At 44.6% G+C, this 23,495-nt stretch overlaps 1 protein-coding gene across 2 annotated transcripts in view; it reads right to left on the reverse strand.

Moving 5' to 3' along the window:
• Lama3 (laminin subunit alpha 3) overlaps positions 1-23,495 on the reverse strand; it is a 228,620-nt gene that overhangs the window by 36,752 nt on the left and 168,373 nt on the right. For both annotated transcript variants that reach the window (XM_032885613.1, XM_032885614.1), the window contains 18 exons: positions 23,064-23,170; positions 21,145-21,195; positions 19,970-20,121; positions 15,186-15,296; positions 14,966-15,077; positions 14,628-14,795; positions 13,835-14,031; positions 12,429-12,545; positions 11,529-11,683; positions 11,125-11,266; positions 10,315-10,417; positions 9,556-9,672; positions 9,299-9,478; positions 7,699-7,841; positions 4,398-4,568; positions 2,501-2,652; positions 2,201-2,363; positions 1,645-1,778 (listed from right to left, as the gene is read on the reverse strand). In XM_032885613.1, the coding sequence (XP_032741504.1) occupies positions 1,645-1,778; positions 2,201-2,363; positions 2,501-2,652; positions 4,398-4,568; positions 7,699-7,841; positions 9,299-9,478; positions 9,556-9,672; positions 10,315-10,417; positions 11,125-11,266; positions 11,529-11,683; positions 12,429-12,545; positions 13,835-14,031; positions 14,628-14,795; positions 14,966-15,077; positions 15,186-15,296; positions 19,970-20,121; positions 21,145-21,195; positions 23,064-23,170 (2,475 nt within the window). The remainder of the gene's footprint in view (positions 1-1,644; positions 1,779-2,200; positions 2,364-2,500; positions 2,653-4,397; positions 4,569-7,698; positions 7,842-9,298; positions 9,479-9,555; positions 9,673-10,314; positions 10,418-11,124; positions 11,267-11,528; positions 11,684-12,428; positions 12,546-13,834; positions 14,032-14,627; positions 14,796-14,965; positions 15,078-15,185; positions 15,297-19,969; positions 20,122-21,144; positions 21,196-23,063; positions 23,171-23,495) is intronic.

Consider the following 23,495-nt stretch of genomic DNA (forward strand, 5'->3'; position numbering starts at 1 on the left):
GCGCTCAAACACTGCTTTGAGGAGACGGCTCAGGAGGTAATGTGCTTGCATACAAAAGCACAAAACCCCAAGTTTTGATACCCAGAACCCAGATTAAAGGTGAGTATGGCAGAAGGAAGGAAGGCAGGTGTACCTAAGGGTTTCTGGCCAGCCTACTGAGCTCTAAGTTCGGAGAGAGATCCTGTCTCAAAAATAAGGGGGAGTTATAGAGAAACTCTATTGTCTAGTTCTTGTCTCCACGTGTGCACACATGGATGAATCTACCTGGGCACACATATGTTATATTATGCTCATGATAGGGAGAGAGAGAGAGAGAGAGAGAGAGAGAGAGAGAGAGATACAAACAAAGAGAGACACAGAGACACACAGAGAGAGACAGACACAGACACAGAGAGACACAGAGAGAGACAGAGACAGAGAGCTAGAGACAGAGGCAGACAGAGGCACAGAGAGACAGAGACAGAGAGATAGAGACAGTGACAGAGAAACAGAGAGAGACAGAGCGAATGAATGAGATGTTCTAGAATGAACGCTCTAGAGATGTCTGTTTAGGAGAAAGTGACTAACTAGCTGAAAATATTTAAATGTAAGAACTCATTAATTCTCAGTGTTACCTTCTCCTAAATATTAAATGCTTGCTCTCCTTAGATGGGAATATCCCAAGTCTTTTAAATTGTAGGAATGGCTAGGAGCTCAGAAGAGAGCATGTTGCAGTTCAAATAAGACTAGCTCCTAGAGGCTAAAATATTTGAATGTTTGGTCATTAGGGAGTGATACTCTTAGGAGGCACGGTCTTGTTCAAGCGTGTCTTTTTGGAGGAAGTAGGCCCCTGGGAGTGGCCTTTGGGGTTTCCAAAGCCCAAGCCAGGCCTAGTGACTTTCTGCCTCTGTCCCCATTGCCTTGTTTAGCACCAGGCCTGCCTGTGAGCTTCCTATCATGATGATAATGGACTAAATTTCAAATGTAAGTTCCAGTTAAACGCTTACTTTTAGAAAAGTTGCTGTGGTCATGGTGTCTCTTCACAGCAATAGATCACTGACCAAGACAGAGCAAGTTTTAAATAGACTCAGAAGACAAAGTACCTAAAAAGTTACTCACTTTGTAGACTACCATAGTTTACATTTTAATTACATAGTTATGTGGCTGAATAATCCAATATTGAGCATGTCTTTTGTTCTAGGAGGCACCAAAAATTTAAGATTCGTTTTTTAAAATTATATTTGTTATTATCATGCACGTGTGTTATGAATGTAAGTGTGCTACACTGGTACACGTGGAGATCAGAGGACAACTTGGTGAAGTTGGTTTCCTCCTTCAACCTTTACATGGACTCAAGGATCAAAATCAGGTCTTTAGGCTGGTACAATGCATGTTGTTGCCCATGGATCTATCTCATAGTCCCAACGATTCATGCTCTTAAAAGCTGAGAAAACTACTAACCTAGTTCGGTATATAAACTGGGGCAAGATGCATGCTATTTAAATCTTAAGGATGGAGAGCAGTGGGTGTTGTCTGCGCACAGGGGGAGCAGTGCTGGCCCCAGCAATGCACTGTCACGCCAAGAACCTGCCGACCACTGGAAGGTGGCAGTGCTGTGCACCTCCAGCCCAGTCCTAGGAACAAAGTCCCTCAGACTTCATTTACCTCCTACAAGGCTCCACCTCTGTGGTATTAAGATTGAAAGTTGTCTTGAAATTGTACAAGCTTAGAACGTTTTCATTGAGGTCATCCAGTTCGATACAGCCTTTGTATGGAGGGAACCGCAGCCTGCTAGGAAGCTGTGAGAGAAGCAAGACAAAGCTCCCGTAAGTTGAGCAGGAAGGGAGAGTGACCGTGTAGTGCTGAGACTTTCAACAGTGAACCTAGCACCAGGGCAAAGAAGGTGGTTCAGGGCTTTGACATCCAAGGGCTGTCTAAACTCAGGCAGCCATCAGTGCTCCCTGCCTGAGTGTGCTCATCAGTAAAATGGAGATGAGATTAATACTTATCAACACAGTGCATGAAATTAATGCTCTAAAGCGTAAAACACGGGACGAAGAAAGTTACACCTTAGCTGTTACTACTGGGTGTGCTTTGAGAGTATATGGTTAATTCGTTTTTTGGTTTTTTTTTTATAGAATTAGTTAAAACACAGAGATGAGGTCATTATACCACATCAATGTTAAAGCATTCTACTCAGTGAGACAACATCGATACTTACTTCAAAATCCGGTGGGTAACCTCCGACATAAAACACGGCGTCCTCGGGATCCAAATTAAGGAGCGTGTTGCTACTGCCGCCCTCCAGGTCATAGACCGCGGGAGCTTTGGGTTTATTGGACGTGGCTTCTTTGGTGTAATTAAGCTTGGCAAATTGATATATTCTGTTAAAAATTAGATAATAAAAATATAAGAAAATGAAAGAACTCAAAGCCAATAGGCCAAAAGCGGAGTCACATGTCAGTGGGGGTTGGCTGAGGCTGATCAAAGTCACGAGCAGCGAGGGTCAGCTGAACTGTACCTCTGGAACTTCACCCGGTCCATAACTGCCTCCTGAGACTCACTCTCCGTCAGGACCTGATCGATCTGAACTTCAGCTTCTCGGTCCCCCAGGTTGTAGACACATGTCAGCTGGCCATCTACAACCGCCATGCCGATGTAGTCCTTGGAGGCCTGGAGACATAAAGGCCTCCTCAGAACTCTTTTTGCTCAAGGCGAAATAGCATTAGGATTTCTTGAAGAAATTGTTTTAAAACAGAGTTTAAGCATGAGGATTAAGACAGTGAGGCCTTCAGACAGGCAGGCAGACAGACAGACAGACATATGTGACAAGGACTTGGAATCCTAAGATCTGTTCAAACTCTCATCGTCCACCTCCAGAGGATCCTAAATGATTTTTTACTAATGGGTCTACAGAACACTTGAGTTGTCTTGTCAGGGCTGTTTCTCATCCTTCAGTGGACTGAGGTCGGTCCCCATTGTTCCCATTGTTCAGTCTCTAGTTTACCAGCACCTACCACAGGGCAAGCACACTTGGCTGCTCATTAGAGTTCATCAGTAAAAAGGGTGAGCCACTTCCCTTCCCCAGGTGTCATGCAATGTTCTCTTAGCATCTGTGGCAGCCTCAGCTATGATGTTTCCTCATTGTCATAGAATGTGTGTTTCTTCTCTATTAGAATGGGAGAATGCCAAGGAAGAAACGTGTGTGTGTGTGTGTGTGTGTGTGTGTGTGTGTGTATACACAAATATAGATAGATAGATAGATAGATAGATAGATAGATAGATAGATAGATAGATACTAAAACTGACCATTTTGACCATTTTTAAGAGTATACTAGCATTCAGGACATATTCAGGACATTTAAGAAGTAAATTTTAGTTTATCGTAAACATCAACTATATAGCACATAATTAGGACAGTTGTCCCTCTCCATCAATAAGGGGACTAGTTTAGAACCCCTGGGAACATTAATTTTGCAGACACTTATATAAAATGGCACAGCAACTGATGTAACCTATACATACACTCCTGTGGGCTCTAGAACATAGGCTATTTATAATACCTCATTTAATGGGAATAAAATGTAGATACTTGGTGTGCTGCACTTCTCAGGACCCTTAGGATACAATATTTTTCTCACTTTGTTTAGTTTGCAACAGGGTCTCATGTAGGCCAGGCTGGAAGAGGTAGTTAAAATTAACAACATTGCTGGGCTAAGAATATTCAATAAAATGTCCACTGCTGATAACTAAGAATTCTCCAACTAGGGAGAATTCCAAGAACCATATTTTATATTCTATTACATTTATTTATGATAGAGAGCTCAGCCCAAGACCCATGTTTTAGATACTTTTATTTCAGCCCAGACAGTACTCATCTCTCCCTTAGACTGAGGAAGCATACACAGAAGGAGGGACTAAGAACTAAATCAGCCAGTCATGGCTGCCTAACCAATGAGTTCAGGATGAGGGGTGGGGGTGGGGTAGAGAGTTTAGGCTTTGTTTTGCTTCAGGCCTCATTTCTATATGGACCCCACCCCTCTGAGTTGGGGAGGCATCTGTGGCTGTGCCTTCCCAGGAAGAGAACAGGACACAGTTCTGTGAGGAACAACCACTGTTAGTTCTCATAGATATGGGAGAAAACATTGTAAACATGTATGTATTCACATGTACACACATGTGTGCCTATATCTTACACCATTGGGTAAGACTTCTCATCGGTGGCTCGTGTCCATGATGGACAGGAGGTCTCATAGGCACCTCCATAGCACAGATGGGAGGGTGGTGGGTAGTGGAGTTTGTGGCTGTCTTCGTAGGACAAGCAAATACATAGCAGTGGCACAGTTATGTCACAAGTCTCAAGGCACCCCCAAAACCGTTTTGTTAGTAAAGCAAGGAAATGTCCTAACCACACTTACATCCTTGTTTCCAAGGTACATTACAAACATGTCCTCAGTGCCTCCATTCTCTCTTAAGTCCGGTCTTTGGAGGAACAAAGACAGAGACGTGTATCCCTTCAAGTCTTCTAGGTCATTTGGCAGACGGACTTCAACACCAGATTTACCATTGAACCTCATGGGAATTGCAACCTGCGAGGAGGGGTAAGATGGAAAAATGAGGTGTCAGACAACTATGAGGGGTTCTGTAGCCAGACCTCTTAGCAACACAAGGACAGATGATGCCTCTTGGACCCAAGTTAGCTTTTGTGTTTTATATACATACGCAAATACATACATACATATATACATGCACACATATACATACATATATACATACATACACACACATATACATATACATACATACACACATGTATATACATACACATATATATGTACACACATATATACACACACATATATGTATGTGTACACACACATGTACATACATACACATATATGCATATACATACATGCACGCACATGTGCATGCATGGGTATATGCATGTGTATGTGTGTATGACAAGGTTAAAGTTAACCCTGACTCATATGGAGCTTGTTTTGGAAGCCAGGCTGGCCTCAAACTCACAGAGATCCACTTGCCTCCCCTCCTGAGTGCTGGGATTAAAGGCTGCACCACCACACCCAGCTTGGACCCAAGTTGTAAGTTCTTGAAGTTGCCTGCAGAGCTATCTACTTTTAATGTGCACTGGCTAAGGGCCATGAAGAAGTCAATTTAGCCTTCTGTGCAGCACGGCGGGCTGACGATGATGACAATGGTGACAGTAACAGTAACAGTAATTCCTACCACATAGGGATTTGTGCAGAGGAGTTAATGTTCATGGGCCACTTAGGACAGTGCTTGCATATGCTTAAATATAACACACTAAGATATTATAAATAGTTTCTCCGAGACAGGATTTATGCAGTTCAGGCTGGCCTCAGGCTCGCCTGAGTTCCAGATGGGCTGGGGTTAACTTTAACCTCGTCACACACAGGCACATCTCAGAACGGTTTTGAATCTGTGACCCTCCTGCCATCACCTCTTTTTAACACATCACCCCTTTTAAAAACAGAATTGTTTGCCGATGAGCGTGTTACACACTATGCCTGTATTCACTTCAGACATGTGGTCCCTAAGAATGCATGCATTGGGGCTGAGGAGATGGCTCAGTCAATGAAGGGTTTGCCATGCAAGCACGAGGAACCGAGTCTAGATCCCCAGCACAGGGGAGGAGCCCGGGTTGCTGGCCTGGCTGTCTAGGTGAACTAACAAGCTCTAACTTCAGGAAAGACCGTCTCAAAGCCTAAGGGGGAGAGCCACTGAGGAGCACCTCTGGCCTTCACACACGTGCGAGCACATACTCAGCCATTAAGGCTCTATGCAGCGCATCTTACATGGTTCACGATAGGTGCCCTGTCCTGTTCTCCCACCCTGATCACAGAAAAATGAAACAAAGAAGGTATATGAAGCAGAAATCTACCAACCACATGTGACTCAAAGCAGTAAGTCCCCAAACATTACGTCTTAACATCAGACTTAGATTTTATGAACTGTCCACTAGAATCATGCAACAGCACAGGTCTGACTGAGACCGGGCAGGTTCTGTCTAACCACAGGAAACAGATATCCGCCAGCAATCAGAACAACAATAGTCCTGGAATGACGCTCATGCTAACATGCTCTATGTCGCGCTCTAAAGTATTTCCTGGGATCTCACACAGGTGATGGGGAAGCCAGGGACCTCACCTGCTTTATGAGCTCCCATCACAGCTCTCTTCCACTCCCTTTCCTATCTGCCCCCCAGGAGACCAACCACATATCTGAGTCCCCTCCTGCCAAGCCTCTGCTCTCTGTCTCCTGGTGAACTCATCTGTACTTTTTAAATTCAGAAGGTATTATGTATATGGTAAGAGCTGGAGGCTAGCAGCCTGCGTTTGGCTCACACCCTGAAGAAGGAGACAAAACCAACAGCTTTGTCCCTGCAGCCTGCCCTCCCCCACCGCCTCCCCTCCCCCACAGCCTCCCCTCCCCCACAGCCTCCCCTCCCCACAGCCTCCTACTTACCTATCGGTTATAATGGCTCTCTTTTCACATTTAGATATTTTATATGAATATATATGATCATACCTTTATTATAATTGGCTTTCTTTGCTGGACACTATATGGTAGCTTGATCTGGGTGATGTGCACGAGTCCAGCTCATTAGAACATAGTACTGTAAACCGTTGGCTTTTTCTTAAAAACATTATGTAACGTATATTGCAACAAACATTCCTTGTATAGTGTATGTGTGTGTGTGTGTGTGTGTGTGTGTGTGTGTGTGTGTGTGTGTGTGTGTGTGTATGAGTGTGTGTATGGATATGTGTATGGGCATGTGTATGTGGGTGTGTTTGTGTGTGTGTGTGTGGATGAGTGTGTGTGTATGGATGTGTGTATGGGCATGTGTATGTGGGGTGTTTGTGTGTGTGTGTGTGTGTGTGTGTGAGTGTGTATGTATGGATATGTGTATGTGTATGTGTATGTAGGTCTGTGTAGTGTGTGTGTGTGTGTGAGTGTGTATGTATGGATATGTGTATGGGCATGTGTATGTATGGTGTGTGTTGTGTGTGTGTGTGTGGATGAGTGTGTATGTATGGATATGTGTATGGGCATGTGTATGTAGGTGTGTTTGTGTGTGTGTGTGTGTGTGTGTGTGTGTGTGTATGTGTGCATGCATGTGCAGTACACAGGCTTGAACATGAACAAAGGCCAGAGGAGAATGTCAGATGTCCCATTCTACAGATCTTGTCTTTTTCCCTTGAGAAAGGGTGCCTCTCTCAACCTGGAGCTAGGCTAGCAGTCACCCAGCCTGTGATCCTCTTGTCTCTACCCCTGACAGTGTTGGGGACACAGGCACGAAGATCCTGTGCCCTCCATCCTCAACAAAGATGGACTCCAGTGCTTTCAAAATGAAATACTCTGTGGTATACAAAGGTGACCATAGAGTCTTCCCTCAACCTTGTGATTAGAGTTTGGAAAGTGAGGCTGGAGACAAACTCCTTCTTCCTGCCTATGTGAACTCAAAGCATGGAGACTGCTTCAGCTGCCTGATGTAGCACCAGTAAGGGGACAGGGGTCATGTACATTTTGAAAGGTGACAAAAGGTCATTATACTTCATGTTTAAAAATCAGAATTCAGAGAAGACAGACAGCAATTCTTGTATAAGTAAGACCCCTTCCTGTCTGAATAGGGTCCGGGTTGACCAGCAGCAGCTGTGGCGACATGGGAACACCCACCTTGTTTGCAGCATCTCTGGCCTGCTGAATGAGCTCTCGGATTCGGTCTACATTGTCAGAGATGTTTCCCAGGGGCAGCAACTGTTGATTGATGCTTTCAATCTTGACAAAAAGATCAGGCAACTTCTTGGTTAATTTCTTTACTGTTGGTGAAATGAGAGAACGGAAATTTTACACAGTACATTGAGAAAAGGTTAAAGACAGAATATTCGTTCTGTCAAGCCTAGAAACAAGATGGACCACAGTCTTAGGCAAGACTGTCCTAAAGTCGTTATAGATTCCTGTAATGATGTATCAAATTCTTTTCCTTGGTTAATATAGGGGAAAATATATCTTTTCTTATCCTTTGATAGCTTCCACTCTACAGAAAGAGAGGGGGAAGGAGGGAGGGAGGGAGGGGGAAGGAGAGGAGAGAGAGAGAGAGAGAGAGAGAGAGAGAGAGAGAGAGAGAGAGAGAGAGCTGTAGGTCTGGGGCTGGGGAGATGGCTTAGTTGGTAAATTATCTGCTATGGAAGCTTGAGGAGCTGAGTTCAGATCCCCAGACCCATGTAAGAAGCTGGCCCAGCAGTGTGTAAGATGCTAGCCAGCTAATTTGTATAATCTCCAGGTTTGAGCTCCGGCTTCAGTGAGACACCCTGTCTCAGAAAATAAGTGGAGGGAGATGGGGACATGGCTCTGAGGTTGAATCACCTTTGTTCAAGGATGATCTGATTTTGAATCCTCAGAACTCATATCAAAACTGAAAGCAGTGAGCACCTGTCCATCAGAAGGTGGGAGCAGAGATAAGCGACTCCCCAGAAGTTCACAGGCCAGTGCGTGTGGCATACACAGCAGTAAACAAGAAACCCTGCCTCAAGTGGAAGGCAAGGACCAACATTCAGAGCTATTCTAAGCATGCCTTATGAGTGTCTGTGTGTGTATTGTGCATGTGTGGATGTGTGCTCATACACACACATACATATACATGTGCATGCACATACATTTTTAAAAAGAGACTGGAAGGACATAGTATATGATGGAACACATTTTTAATCCTATCACTCAGGAATCAGAGGCAGGTAGAGTCAAGGGGCAGCCTGATATATATATATATATATATATATATATATATATATATATATATATATATATTTCAGGGCAATTGTGAATATGTGGGATATACACTGAGACCTTGACCCAGGGAATAAAGAAAGAAACTTGAGGGAGGGAGGGAGGAAAGGGGAGGGGGAGGGGAAGAGGGAGGGAGAGGGAGAGAGAGAAAGAAAGGTAGGTAGGTAGATAATTGAAGAATATATTTAACATGAACTTCTGGCCTCTATACTCATGTACACACAAACACATGCATACCTCTCTCTCTCTCTCTCTCTCTCTCTCTCTCTCTCTCACACACACACACACACACACACACACACACAGACAAACACACATATACAATGAGATATTCTCCCTGGTCTAACAGTACACCTGTGCTATATTACATGAAACTATATTTTCTAATATTCTAATTTGAGGTCAGAATTTACCAGAAAGGAACTGAAATGGATCAAATTCTTAGCAATGGATAACAGCGAAGACATCCTGACCTGAGGATGACTGATACCTGAGTTATTGGCGTCAATCAGAGCTTTGTTGAAGTCCTCATGCCGTGTGTTCCCATAGCTGTCCTTAATCCTTCCCAAATCCGTCTGGATGGGGCTGAGCCCGTCCAGGACCTCGCTCGTTATCCCATTGGCTTTCCTGACCATGCTCTTCGCTCCGCTGACCACACTGTCAATATCACCTGGTGCACACGCAAGTAGGAAGATGTCAGGAGCTGAGACGGTCTTCCCAAGAAACCATGACCAGGGTGACGATTACCTCTCTGGATCCCACGAAGGTCATTACGGACAGCAGTGACATTGGCATCTAGCAGGTCCTTCTGAACCGATACAGTCTTCAGGGTTTGCTGCAGGCTGTTGAGAGCTGGATTGATTTCTAAAATTGAGCAAAAAACTGAGTTCAGATGCCTGCCTGGCGGTGGCTTCCTGGGAGAGGCCATAAAAATTCAAGAGGCAGCATTTTCAAAGCCTGGGGCTTCCTGAGTCTCAGATGGTTTCCATCCCTGTGTCTCAAAGCTTCTGCCCCATGACCTATATTCCATGTTAAGGCAATTTGATTCTTTTTTTATGAGTATAAAAGATGAAACATTATCAAAGGTGAAACTGATGCTTAAAATGTTCTCGTGACCCATGTTAGCACTGACTCTTTCTTGGTACTTTTCGTTGCTAAGATTTTAGGACCTAAGACACCTTGAAGCAGTTGCTGTAATGATCCGGAGTTAATGACCTCCATATGTGGCTTCCCACGGCCATGATCACAGTGTACTCCAAAGTCAGGCCAAGGAAGGCTATGGTTCTTAAGACTTCATCTGTGTAAGGCCCAATCATGTTCATGCATGACGGATAGGGGCTCATTAGGACACTGGGTGAGTGCACTACATCAGGAACACAAATCCTAGCTCAGAGGTAGCCTTTCTTGACGGCAGAATTCAAACCCCGCTCTTGCATCAGATCGCTCATGCGTGCCCACGGGTTGATTAAAACCCCCGAGGGTCCCAGCCATCTGCCCCTCTCATACCTTGCTGTAGCCTTTTCTGTGTCATCTTGGCCTCGTTTAACAGTTCCTCGCTGTCAGAACTCAGGGTTTTAGCTCTTCTCGGAAGATCTTCCTTTATCACTGTCTGGAAGCAAAACACTTACCAGCCTTAATCAGACACTAGAGTAAGACCTTAGCCCTAAATCCCTTATCTTTCATCTTTAAAGAACAAGATGTGAGACGGATGAGTTGTACACCGTTGCCTAATGATGTGGTTAGGATTCTAGGTAGATACCTGCGGTCGGGGAGCTGGGCTGATCCCTGGCGACAGATGGCAAAGCCCATATAAAACCCCTGCAATCGTCTAGCTGCCTTGAGGCTTTCAAGCTTTGGAACATGAAAATCTTCCCTCTTCCTAGGCCATATATAGGATATTATATGGTGCGTCAAAGATCCCAAAGCCTCCAGAGATGTGCCCCGATTTAAGACCAAAGCGCTAAGGGAAAATGGTGATCCAGTTGATGCCAAAAATCTTTCTCTCGGTAAATATCAGGTTTTAATTAAGGCATAAAAGTGCTTTGGCAGGATAAAGCATCTGTTTAATTTCAAGATTAACATCAGTATATTTTCTATCTAGATGTATAAATAAATTTTAAATCACACCCCTGATATCAAATAGTCAATCAATGCGGAAGTGATTCACACCAAGACCAAACTCCAGTCCAGTGCATACAACAAGCTCTGATATCGAATAAATAGTATTTTAACACTGTCCCATGCATGGGAGAGTCAGCAAATGCACTGTCTCCAGAGCCAGTCCAGCGAGCTGCCGGTGCAGCTCCAGGTACCCACCTGGAAGGCAGACTCTGAGGCACTGGCGGCCTTGCCGGCTGCATCCTCTGCTGCTCTGATGGCGTTGAGGATGCTCTCATAGGCAGTGGCAGCATCCACAGCACAGCGCACCAGCTCATCCCCGCTGGTGTTTCTCTTTATCCTGGAAGATAATGCAGAGTGGGTCAGGCCTTCCCACATCCTTTCTCTGCCTGGTGCTGCCACCCTCCCAGTGACTACTGCACGGCACATGCTGTGCCGTCCGTCTGAGGGACAGGCCTCACTGCAGGTCTGGTGTAGACTGGGCCTATGGGTTCTGGGTGGGGCTTTCTTTGGCTCTTGTCCAGCCCTCCTCCCTGCTCCAGGGTCCTAGCCCGCCCAGGGAACGGTTGATGACATCTGGACCTCTGTAGGCCGGCACTCACTCTTCCAGCTGCTTTGCCAGCTCCTGTAAAGACTGAGCGTGCTTCTCTGCCTCAGCCACCAGGGGTGCTTTGCCTCCGGATCTGGAGAGTTCCCGCACTTTGTCATTCAGTTCCTGTCTTGCTCCGTTTAAAGCAGCAGCTAAGCTTTCATAGTCCTGTTTTTTTATCCAAATAAACAAACATAACAGAAATTCAAGCAATGATCATGTATGCCATTTTCTTAAACTCCTTCACAAATGATGTTTCTAACGAGAAGTTATCTTTGCTAAGTCATTTCATCATATCAATGCTACTATGTCTCTCCCCCCACCCCAGAGCTAAGGACTGAACCCAGGGCCTTGTGCTTGCTAGGCAAGGGCTCTACCACTGAACTAAATCCCCAACCCCTCATCGTATCAACACATCCTTAGTTACTTCAGCTAGTGGCACTGACAGCAGTCGGAGGTTTTTGCAACTATCTTGGCTGTCTTCTCTCTCACGGGCACCCTCTTTATTAGGTTTTATAGAGTGCGATCTCATCAGCAAGGTGAGGCTCTGCTAAATGGAAAGGCCTCTTAGGATCCAGAGACGGACTCTGCGAAAGGTTCTTTTGAAATGCCCATAAAGCTAAGAAGTCTGCCAAGCTTTCGTCAAGTCTTCAATGTCTTCCATTAAGAAGGCATGTTTGGTGTTCTTAAAATAGGATCTCAACGCTTTTTTTGTGACCGCAAAGATGACTTGATCATTGCAGGAAATGAGCTAATGCAGATAGACTTAAAGAGCCCCCCGAATTGGTTCTCTTCTCCAGAGAGCTGCAAAAGGGAGTATACTCAAAAAGAGACAGCTTAGCCAATTGCACAGTCCCTAACAATAGCATTCCATGGCTTTGGATGTTTCTAGAAAACCCAAGGTCTCTGCTACCTTCTGGCTCGTGTCCATCCGCTGCAGTAGACTGTTGGTTTGCAGCAGGGAAGCGTCTGCTGTGGCCAGGTGCTCGGTGAGGTCATTCTTCAGGGAATCCATTTCCTTCATTTGTCTCTGGAGAGAATAACAGAGCCCATGTGCACAACCGCCATGCACATTAGCAGAACGCACAGACATCTTCACAGGACGATAGCAAATATGTCAGCGTGAAAGTGGTTTCCTCAAGCTGACAGCAGCCTAGCCTGCTACAAACCATGGGGCTGGAGTCTCACTGCGTTTTGCTGTGTTACCGTGGTATCCTCTGTCATGGTGGCTGGAGATCCCTCATACACCTGGCTAACTCACCAGTGAGCATGTTACTAGGATCTGACTTAGAGAACAGGACATAGGATTTTAACTAGATATATGAAATAGGCCACTGGCCTCTCTGCACACAAGTCCCAGGGAGCACACAGGAGGTACTTGAGTCAGGGATGGCACAGGTCACGTCAGCCCTGAGAGCTGGGTTTGTCACCCATTAAGGACACACAGATTTGCATTTACCAGCTCCCTCCTCTTTTGGAGCCAATCCGTGAAACTCCATTCTGGCCTGTCAACTGATAACTCTTCAGTTTTTTTGCTGTTGTTTTGGTGTAGAAAAAATTTGCCATCAAAAATATAAACAATATGGCTGGAGGTTTGGCTTGATATTAAAACAGTCATCTAGCAGGAGGACCTGGGTATGATTCCAAATGCCGGAAAGAAAATCTGTCTGCCTGTCTGTCTATCTGTCTGCCTGCTTGCCTGTCTGCCTGCTTGCCTGTCTGTCTGTCTGCTTGTCTGCCTGTCCTCTTGTCTGCCTGCCTGTCTGCCTATCTGTCTGTCTGTCTGCCTACCTCTCTGTCTGCTTGTCTGTCTGCCTGCCTTTCCATCTGTCTGCCTGCCTGTCTGTCTGTCTGTCTGCCTGTCTGTCATGTGCATGTCAGTATGTGTGTATTGAAATGTTAAGCTCTACCTACATCCTTACCATCACAATGGCAGGTGACCCGTGCTTTAGCCTCTTCCCTATAAACAGGTAGATAATTGTTTCAAACGCCTGTGTTGGTGACTACTATAATATCTGACACAAAATGTTACTGAAAATTTAGGAAACACACTGGATTAACTCTGACATAATCAATGTCTCATCTACTCAGCAAAATTTATTCTTCAGTTACTCTCCAGCCATGGGCAGGCTGTGGTAGTTTGTGAGGCTCTGTCTGTGGTCTCAGAACCTTCTGGTAACAGTGAAGTGAAATGACTCCAGTCCTGCATTTAATGCCTGGGGGTCTGAGGTAGAATAACTCACCAGGTTCCGGGTCATTCTCCTGGTTCCCTTCATCCCCACCGTTAACGAAAGCAGGAGGCTCCTGCCTGTGGCTCACCTGGATGGCTCCTAGGACCCCCTCATTTTCGTGGTTGAGGCCTGTAGCCTGCTTTCCCTGGGCTGCCGCCTCCTGAAGCACGGAACGCAGGTCCTGAAGTTTGGCTTCATAATCATTTAATGAATCCCGAATATTCTTTAGCAGTCCGTTGTTCTCCACCTGGTGGGATTCCAGCCAGGTCCTGATTCGGTTCAGTACTGCAACACATAATTTATGGTGTTTTCCTAAGAGATGAGTTTAGTGAAGCTAGGGGCCCAGAACTAGAGAAAGAGAGCTACATTGTTGCTCAGTCCATGACGTTTACCCCTTGGAAGGAACAAGAAGGGAGAGCACTACCTGTGTAGATCTGTCACGTGCACTCATGAACTGCCTTGTTCGGCTATAAGTACCGAAGAGCAGTAGCCGGGTTGTCTTGTTAGTGAAGACAAGACTGTAATCCTACCGTGGGGAAGGCCGAGGCTGGAAGAATCAGACCAGCCTGGGCTAAAGAGTGAGACTTCTTCACCTCAGGGAAAAAAAGAGGTGTGTGGGGGGAGGGAGCACAAATATTTGAATTTTAGAATTATTTTTTGGGTGTTTACACCGTGATAAGATTTCACGCCTCTTGGAAACCTGGGAAAAAAGACCAGGCTGCAGGGGCAGAAGGGGAAGCCCCATTCCTGGTGCGCAGCCTCTAACATCAGGGTTTGCTGATGTGAGACTTTCCTCCTGCTGCCCGGCACTCTAGACCACACTTAGAGTTTGGTACTTCAAGCTAATTAGAGTGGAGGTGCGAAACCGGGCCTGGTCTTACAGAGCTGGGCTTCCATTTTCTGGGCCTCTGCTTCTTGGAGGTGCTTTTTAAAGTCTCGGCCTCGCAGCTCCCGCAGCATGCGCTGAGCCTCCGCCAGCTCCCTGGACCAGTCGCCCACCGGCAAGTCCATTCCTTCTCCACCTGGCCGAGCGATCTGCTTCAGGAGAACTGGAAAACATCACGTAGCTTATTAAACGGAGGGCTCTGGGAGCTTTGTGGAGGAGCCTGTCATCTTTAAGTATCACTGTGGGATCTTCTTTCTTAAGGCTGAGCTCTCAAAAATATATAACAAAGGTTATGCAATAAAAGTTTTAATTGGACTGGGTAACTTTTCTTACTGTGCACATTCTGAACGATGTTTTTAATCTTCATGTCCAACTCTTTGGCATTTTGGATTGTCTGATCGATGTTGTTATATAATGTTTGTGCTTTTCTGGAATTGACCTGCGCCTACATGAAAAATAAACTCATTACCAGTGACTTAGATTAAAAGGGAAAATGAAACTGAAAATATCCTCAAAGGAAGAAAATGCTAAGGTAATTGACTTAGTTCATCACCTTTTCTTGCAGAGTTTCGAATTCCTGGTTCAAATGACTGAGTTCTTTTTCCAGGCCGTCCATTTTGGACCCGTGACTGGAGATGGTGGAACGGAAGCCAAGCAGCTGGTTCTGAAAACAGACACAGAGCTAAACCTCCCTTCTGAGCAGGCGCCACCCAGCTAGCTGAGTTCCCACTCAACAAAACCAAAGCTGGACTTACGGGGGTGGGGTGCAAACATGGTATTCTTTGAGAGAAGACAAGTCTACTTTCTGATGTAAATTAAGGCACAGTCCTGAAATAAAGTTGGCCCTCTTTCCACCGCCACAATCAACTTAATAATTACCTAAGATAATCATTGGAAAAGTAAAAACTGTTGGCCACAGTTTTAGAGGTTTCAGACATGACCAGTTGGCCCCACTGCTTTGGGCCCCTGAGGGATCAGCACTTCATGGTAGAAGCATATTATGAGCCAGGGGATGGAACCAGGTAAGAGAAGGGGCTCGGGTAACACAACCCCACCCCCCCACACCCCACACACCCCGGAGAGCATGTACCCAACCCTAAGTCATCTACCTTTACCTCTTGCCTTCCCTCCCTCCACCAAAAGCTACACTCGGGGGAATAGGCCTCCCAGCCCTAGGCACTGGGGGCATTGAAGACCCAGACTAGAGCAAACCCACAAGAGAGTTTTTTTTTCATGTGAATTAACATCCTTGCCTTGTAACAGAAAATACTGCTACTTACCCAGTATATCTAGTTCCAGATTATAAACTATACTCACTTTAAAACACCCGTAGTTACCTTGCTATGAAAAGCAGTACTTATAGCTAACTGTTCTGAAAACAACAACAAAAAGCCAAACGAAACCCTTAAATTCAAAGACTCCGGTCCCGGCTGTAGAGAAATTCTGAGTTGATATAGCTGGATGCCCTCAAATTCAAATGAGAGGCTGGGTTCTTACGGAAATGGGATGGCATTTCCTGAGGCTGCACAGTGCACCAGGTCAGAACAAACAAACAAACAAACAAACAAACAAACGTTCTCTTGCCGTCATTGGTATATCAGAGACAACGTGGAGCAAACCAGACCCCAGGTCTGTCTGTGTCTTAGCAGGTGAATCTGTTCTAATCTGCAGGGTCCGCACGTACTCAAAAGTACTCAAAGACGTCAGCTCATTTTTACTGAGCTGCCGCAGAGTCTGGACAACTTGGCAGTGAGATGGGTGACCATAACTTCATGAGGGGAAAGCTGGGGCATCACCGGTAGCGGTGGGTGAGAGGACGGTGGGCAAAGAGTGGCCTTTAGACTTGGAGTCGACTTGAATTCTTCTAGAGCCACGACATCCTAGGGATGTGGTTTTAGGCAGCTGTTCTTACTTAGCTCCTAAGCTTTGCCAGATGAAAACAGTTCTCACAGACATAGCTTGAGATTCAGTGAGATGCTAATGACAGAAGCCAGTGCACGCATCTGTGTGGAGAAGTTCAGAGCAGTGTAGCACCACATCATTAAGGCAATTAACTCATGAAGCTTCCCTTTCTCTTATAACACAAAGGTTTTTCCTACATCTTCTCTATATTAAACCTATAAAGCATGGCATTGACTCCCTTAAGGGATGAAAAGGAGCCGTTCTTCTAGATTGACCTTTAACTCTCTCTACTCAAACAGAGCCACTGAAATTGGCTCATTCCAGATACACACACTCCTGAAGCTTTACCCAAAGCCCCTTTCACAATGCCTTGGTTTTACTTCATCTACTCAAGTCTTGTACTCGAGTAAGCAGAGCTTTTCATGCCCTTGGCTTTCCAACTGGGTCTTTTCATCTCTCTTTCAGTAAGGTTCTCCTCGTCTCATTTCTTTAATTCCAATGGATACTCTCATAAGAAGCATTCTGACTGTCCTGTCATCTTCACTTCTCTAATGTGCATTTGACCTATTGCATTCTGAATGATGTGGTTGCTGAACACTGCAGGCTCACACAGTCACTGGGAGTTCCTTTCCCGCCCCTCTACCCTTCGTCATCTCCAGTGACCTCATAACTATTACAGCCCCTACTAGAAACCTTGTTCCCTGGGTCTATGGCTCAGGACTCACCATACATTGTGACAATGTTAAGGGTGTCATTGTTCAGCACCAATGGGTTTTCTATGGCCTGCCTCTTTTCTCCTGTGGCCAACAGTGAACACTGAGCAGTTTCTGGGCTGTGCTCAGCCTTCATGAATGGGAAGAATAACCCTCAGTGTTGTAGAGAGCTTGACTTAGACCCTGTGGCCCCAGCACTTGTCAGAATACCCATCTAACCCCCTTATTTCTAAGGAGAACGCTAACCCAGATGGACTATATTCCAGCTCTGGAACAAACCTCAACAATTGTCCAAAGGCATTAAATTATTACATAGTTTGCTTCTGACCAAAAAAAGATTAAATTATGCATCAACACTAGAAGTCATCAAAAAAATCTCTGATCTGGAAATTAAGCAATATATTTCTAAATTACTCACAGGTTATTCATATGTCACAGGAAAATAGGAAAATGTTTTGAACTGAATGAGAATGAAAACACAATACCATAAAGTCTGTGGGAAACAGCAGAAGTAGTATTTAAGGGACTCATTTCTTTACAATATTAAATGCTTAAGTTAGTAACATAGTAACTTGTAACTTAGTAAAGTCTTAACCATAAGACACTAGATAATGAACAGCAAATTATTTTACAGAATGTAGAAAGGAAAACAAGAATATATGAGCAAGAGTACAGATGTTCATTTATTAGAACAAGAGTAGTAGGTCCACCATTGAGGCATGTGAGCCTCCCAGTCTGGTTCTTGGCTAGATTTAGCAAAGCAGCTATGAGCCTCCAACCACTTGGTCATCGCTAAGATATTTGTGCTACTATTGTACCCATGGACCCATCTTACTATGCTGGTCATACTGTGGTTTATAAGGGTCACAGCTGGGTAAGATAGTTAATGACATTTCTCCACAGTAGCTTGCAGAGAACCTTCCAGTGCTATAAGAGCTACTTAGCAAGGAGGAAGCTTCCTGGTCAGCACCAACTTGATTTCTCCATGACCTGAACAAAATTTGTATCTCTTAACAGAAACAGCTCTTAGGGGTTGGGGATTTGGCTCAGTGGTAGAGCACTTACCTAGGAAGCGCAAGGTCCTGGGTTCGGTCCCGAGCCCCGGAAAAAAAAAAAAAAAAAAGAAACAGCTCTTAGACCTCATCAGAGAGGCTTCTTTTGCAATGGTTGGTAGTTAATGTAGAAACTCACAACTGATCACAGTGCTGAGAATAAGTGTCAGTTGAATATTTGGCACAAATGGGATGCCTATATCACCGTGCTCCCCCTAAGTCAGGAACCACTGTGGAAAACAGGGATGGAAGTCTGTAAGAATCAGTCAGGAAAGATCAGACTGAAACTCTCTTCAGGATATGTAGGACCACCACACTCCTGCATATCTTGCTATCTGCAGCACAAGATCAAGATCAAGCCAGCCAACACTTCAGCATGGAGTGGGGAGGAGCTCATGAGTCCCTAACCACAAGTGAGGAGATGTTGACAGTTGTTGGCTTCCAGACCAGGGAAAGTCCATTTTATTTGAGGATGTGGCTCCGAGTAAGTCTACCACGTTCAAGTGGTGGCCACACACTCAGGAGTAGCACACACTGTAGTCAACTGGCTGGTTGTTTTTAACAAAAAAAGGACATAGTTATGAGAGATGGGAAGGTGTACATGGATCTTGAAGGAATTAAGAGGATCAGTATGATCCAAATTCACTCTAGGAAATTCTCAGACAGTTAATAAAATATCAAAATAGTAGTAGTAAATGTTTCTGCCTTGACTGATAAAACTGTACATCAGAAATTTTGAAAACAAAAAAAAATTGATGAGCTAGAAAAAAGTCCAATGAAGTTGATAGTTGAGAGAAAGATGTAGGTAAAAAATACCAACTGTGAGGATGGGGGTTAGGCATTGCAGATTTAACAGATCTTAAAGACAGAGAAGATGACTTCTGAATGATTGGAGTGAATACATTTGGTCATTTGGGTGAAATGGACCCATTATTTGAAAGGCATCCACAGGCAACTCTTACTCATGAAGAAGTAAATGAACTATAGAGTCTAATGCTATTTGTAAAAATTCAGTATACTGATCATTAGAAGACAAACCATCTAAGGATCACATAGCCTTACATACTTTCCTAGAAAGTTCCAGCAACTGTTTTAAGAGGAATTATACTAGTTTTGAACAAGGCTGTGTTTGAGTCTCCTGAATGCGAGTCACAGAACTGAACACTATGAGAAAAGGAATCCCAGGAGCGTTCAGTGAGCAGTGAGCTCCCACTTACGAATGTTAGCCTATGTGTCAGCGAGTGCTTCTCACCAGTGAAAACCAACTCTTCATTTGTATCAGGGGGAGAAAGAAAAAACTTAAGCTTTAAGTGGAGGAATCGTCTGTACCCTGATTCCTGGTTAAGGAACATTCATTTGTGGAGTCCAAAGATTTTGAGAAAAAAATGTATTTGTACTGAACCTGAAGTAATGTTTTTCATCATTATTTCTTAATGCAGTAGAATAGTTATTTGGATGGAATTTATACTTATCAATTATTATAAGTAATCTAGAGATGATTTAAAGTTTACAAGCTAGGTCTTGAGAAAATCCTAGACCATTTTGTATTAGGGACGTGAGCACCCATAGGTTTGGGAATCCACAGAGGGTCTCAGAACTGACGGCCCAATGGAGAGCAAGGCACAACCATCCTCGCTGAGCAATGGTCTGGATCCCCACTAAAGGCTTACCCTCAGGTCCTTGGCCTGCATCTCCACATGCCGGATCTGTTCCAGAGCACCAGTGCTCACACTCAGCCCCTGCAGTCTTGACTTCACCAGGCGGAGTTCCTCACCCATGGAGGCCAAGTCATTTAGGAGCGTCATCACACAGCTGTCACAATCTGCAGGGGCCAGGGTAAAAGGCAAATATGCTGTAGGCTGGAGCCCAGAGAAGGCACAGAGAACACTGTTGCTGTATTGTGTGTGAGCATTTTTACTAGGGACTCTTAGAAGTTTGTTGCTTATTTTGTGTGCTGGGAAAACAATAGTATTTATCCTTTGTTTATAGAGTATCTGCTAGTGATTATTATTGATTGATTGTTCTTGAGACTGGGTCCCACAAAGTGCCCAATCTATATCAAATTAGTGGTCCTCATGTCTCAGCATCTCAAGAGATGTGCTTACAGACATGTGCTATTACACACAGATGACTAGATTATGTTAAGTGATGGATGTGACATCTTCAGAAAGTCCCCACAAGTTGTATAAGGTGGGTGTTGTGTGTCTGTCCTCCATATAAAACTGAGTCTGGGAGCAATAAGGAGGTCTGTTGATGGTAGACAGCTAGGAGCTGACGGGGCAGGATTTGAGCCAAGATTGTCCCTCTCTGTGTTGGGGATTGGTTCTAATGCTTTGTCTTACTTTTGGCTCCCAAAAGCCTTGCTTCCAGACCTGAGGGTCCCTCCCCTTAGCTGACTTCAATTTATAATGAAGAATTTCTGTGCAGCCAATGGCTGGGCAGGGAGACAGGGCAGGACTTTTAGATTGTTCAGGCAAGGGACTGAGTGGAAGGGGGAGACAGAGAATCACCATGATGGGGAAGCAGAAAGATTAAATTTAAAGGGGCCACTTACCTGATTGGGTTTGGGATAGCAGAGATGAAATAGCAATTTTTAAAGACATTAACTCAGGAATACTGGAGGGGAGTGTTTGATAACATGGGGAGTTTTAGAAGTGCCCAACCATTGAGCTAATCAAGGCATATCAAAGGCAATTATCTGATGTGTGTGTGTGTGTGTGTGTGTGTGTGTGTGTGTGTGTGTGTGTGTGTCTGTGTGTTTCATTTGATAATCCAGAGAGCTTTTGGGTGGGTGCAGCATGTGTACAACCCAGTGGAGAAGGCTGGGGGTGGGGTTTAGGCTTACCATCACATTCTTCTGCAGGGCTGCCATCTTTGGGTTCTTGGCTTACACAGTCTAAAATCAAGGGACAAAAAGGAAACATTTATTAAAATGTTTTCTTCACCTGCCCTTTAACTTGGTTTCCAGAAAAGCCTGTTTTAGAAGGAGTTCATTGCCAGGCACAAACTCATCACTTCCTGCCTTTCCCAGAGTCACCATGCCTCTGACTAGGGCCTCACACATTCCAGGCAGACACTCTACCTCTGAGCTACATCATCAGTCTTTCTTGTTACTTCAGTTATTTCAGTTGTTTTTAGGGTTTATTTTCATTTTATTTTTGTGTAAGTGTGTGTATATGTCTCATCTATGCAGGTATCTGTGAAGGCCAGAAGAGGGCATTAGGTTCCCAGAAGCCAGTTACAGCTGTGAACTTCCTGATCTGCTGAATGGGAATAACTGTGGTCCTCTGGAAGAGCAGCAAGCACTCTGAACTGCTGAATCATCAAGAAGTTGCCCAGACCAGCCTTGAACTTCTAAATCACTGTCTCAGGCAATCTCTGAAGTAATTATTCTGGACTGGCATTAGCCTGCTTGTCTCTTGCTTGGGGGACAGTTATCTGATAAACCTTAATCTGTTCATTCCTGGCTTAGTTCTTCAACTTGCCCTCAAATATGAGAGAGTGTTGAGGTTCATCTTGTGAGCTGTGTATTCAGAAGCTGAATACTGTGCCCAGGATCAGAATGTAACCTGATACTGGGATGCTTTGTTAACCAACGTACTCTGAAGAATGCATCCCATTAATTCCTGACTGGTCAGTAAGTGGCTGGGTGGGGCTTATGACTGGGCAAAGAGGATGGATAGGAGATAAGATTGGGCATGCAGTGAGGGGTTGAGAGTCAGGTGAAGGGAGAGGAGGAGGCTGTAATCAAAGAGGAAGACCAGGAGCATGTGGCCAAGAGAAGTGCACCCTGAGAATAGGCCAATGGAGCAGAAGCAGCCTGGGAGACACCAGATTGGCAAGTGACTGGCATTTGTGTGGGTTTTAACAGGTGGAAGGATTAGAATAGTTCAGAACCTGCCCAGCACAGTACCTCCAGCTTATTAATAAGTTGTAGTGTTTCTGTGTCCTTTACTCAGCATCTGTACACCCAGTAGTGAGCTAGAAACCCCCAATAGTTATTTAGAAATAAAAAGGGGCGTAGCAACCTCCCAAGAAAAATAATTTCTGCTTTAGGAGAGTTTACCTAAGTATATCTGTGCCTAATATGTAATATCAGTGTTTTCTATGAAAGAAGCGAATATTCTTCTGTTTTGTCCTAAGTTTTTCTGAATGAATGCACAGAAACTGTTACAAATTGTCTTTCATACAGTATGTAATAGTCACACCTCTGACTTGACCACATCCTAATTAAGAAAGAAGACTAATTTCTTCAGATTCACATGAAAAGAGCTGATATAAAAATAACTGTAGAGTGCAAGTAGAGAGACAGCCCAGTGGGTAAGAGCTACTTTGCCAAGGGCCCAACTTCAAGTCCCAGCAGCCACATCAGGTACTAACTATAACTCCAGTTCTGGGCAGGGAGAAATCTGTGCCTCCCACCCCCACTGACACTGGCATTCATGTCTCAGGCAGACACATACATGTAACTCTAAAATAAAGTTAAAAACAAAAAAACTATTGTGTCTAAAGAACATCTCAGTAAAATCATCAAAGACGGTCTGAAGTGAATTGAGCTATGGCTCATTGGGGGTTTTAAAACAATTTACTTAAAAAGAAAACTAACTGAAGTAAATGATTCCTCAAATCTACCACTATTACACAAACATTCCCAGACCTGCCAAGAGATGGGGCAGTTTGTGAGCTCTAGACTATGCTATGCGGGCAAGAGTGTATCATAGTGACTTTAAGATGCAGGTCCACAGGGCTGTGCATTGAACTTACCTCCAGTTAGGGGGTCACAAGTGCCAAACTGGCCATTACTGTTGCAATTGCATGGTTGGCAGCTACCTCCAAATTTCTGGGGGTTCCCAAAATATCCTGGTGCACACCTACACAAAACACAGAAAGGCTAAGAAATACTCAAGTAACCCATCATTTATCTCACCTTATTTTCGCTACTTGAGACACCACAGCTGGGTAACAGGGAAGGTGACACAGGCTGGCAAGAATGAACACCTCACAAAAGGCATCATTTTTATCCCACAAATGAGGCTAGTAAGGACAGGAGGCAAAGGCAGACAAGGTCACTCCTCCCCTTCACATGCTTGTGCTCCTGACTACTCAGATGCTGGTAGCCTAATGGCAGAAGAATAAATGGTGTGATCCACACAGAAGTGAGGACACTTGGTTTTATTACATATTGTTTAATTTAAA

Source organism: Rattus rattus, chromosome 15 (assembly GCF_011064425.1).
Source record: "Rattus rattus isolate New Zealand chromosome 15, Rrattus_CSIRO_v1, whole genome shotgun sequence".
Lineage (NCBI taxonomy): Eukaryota > Metazoa > Chordata > Mammalia > Rodentia > Muridae > Rattus > Rattus rattus.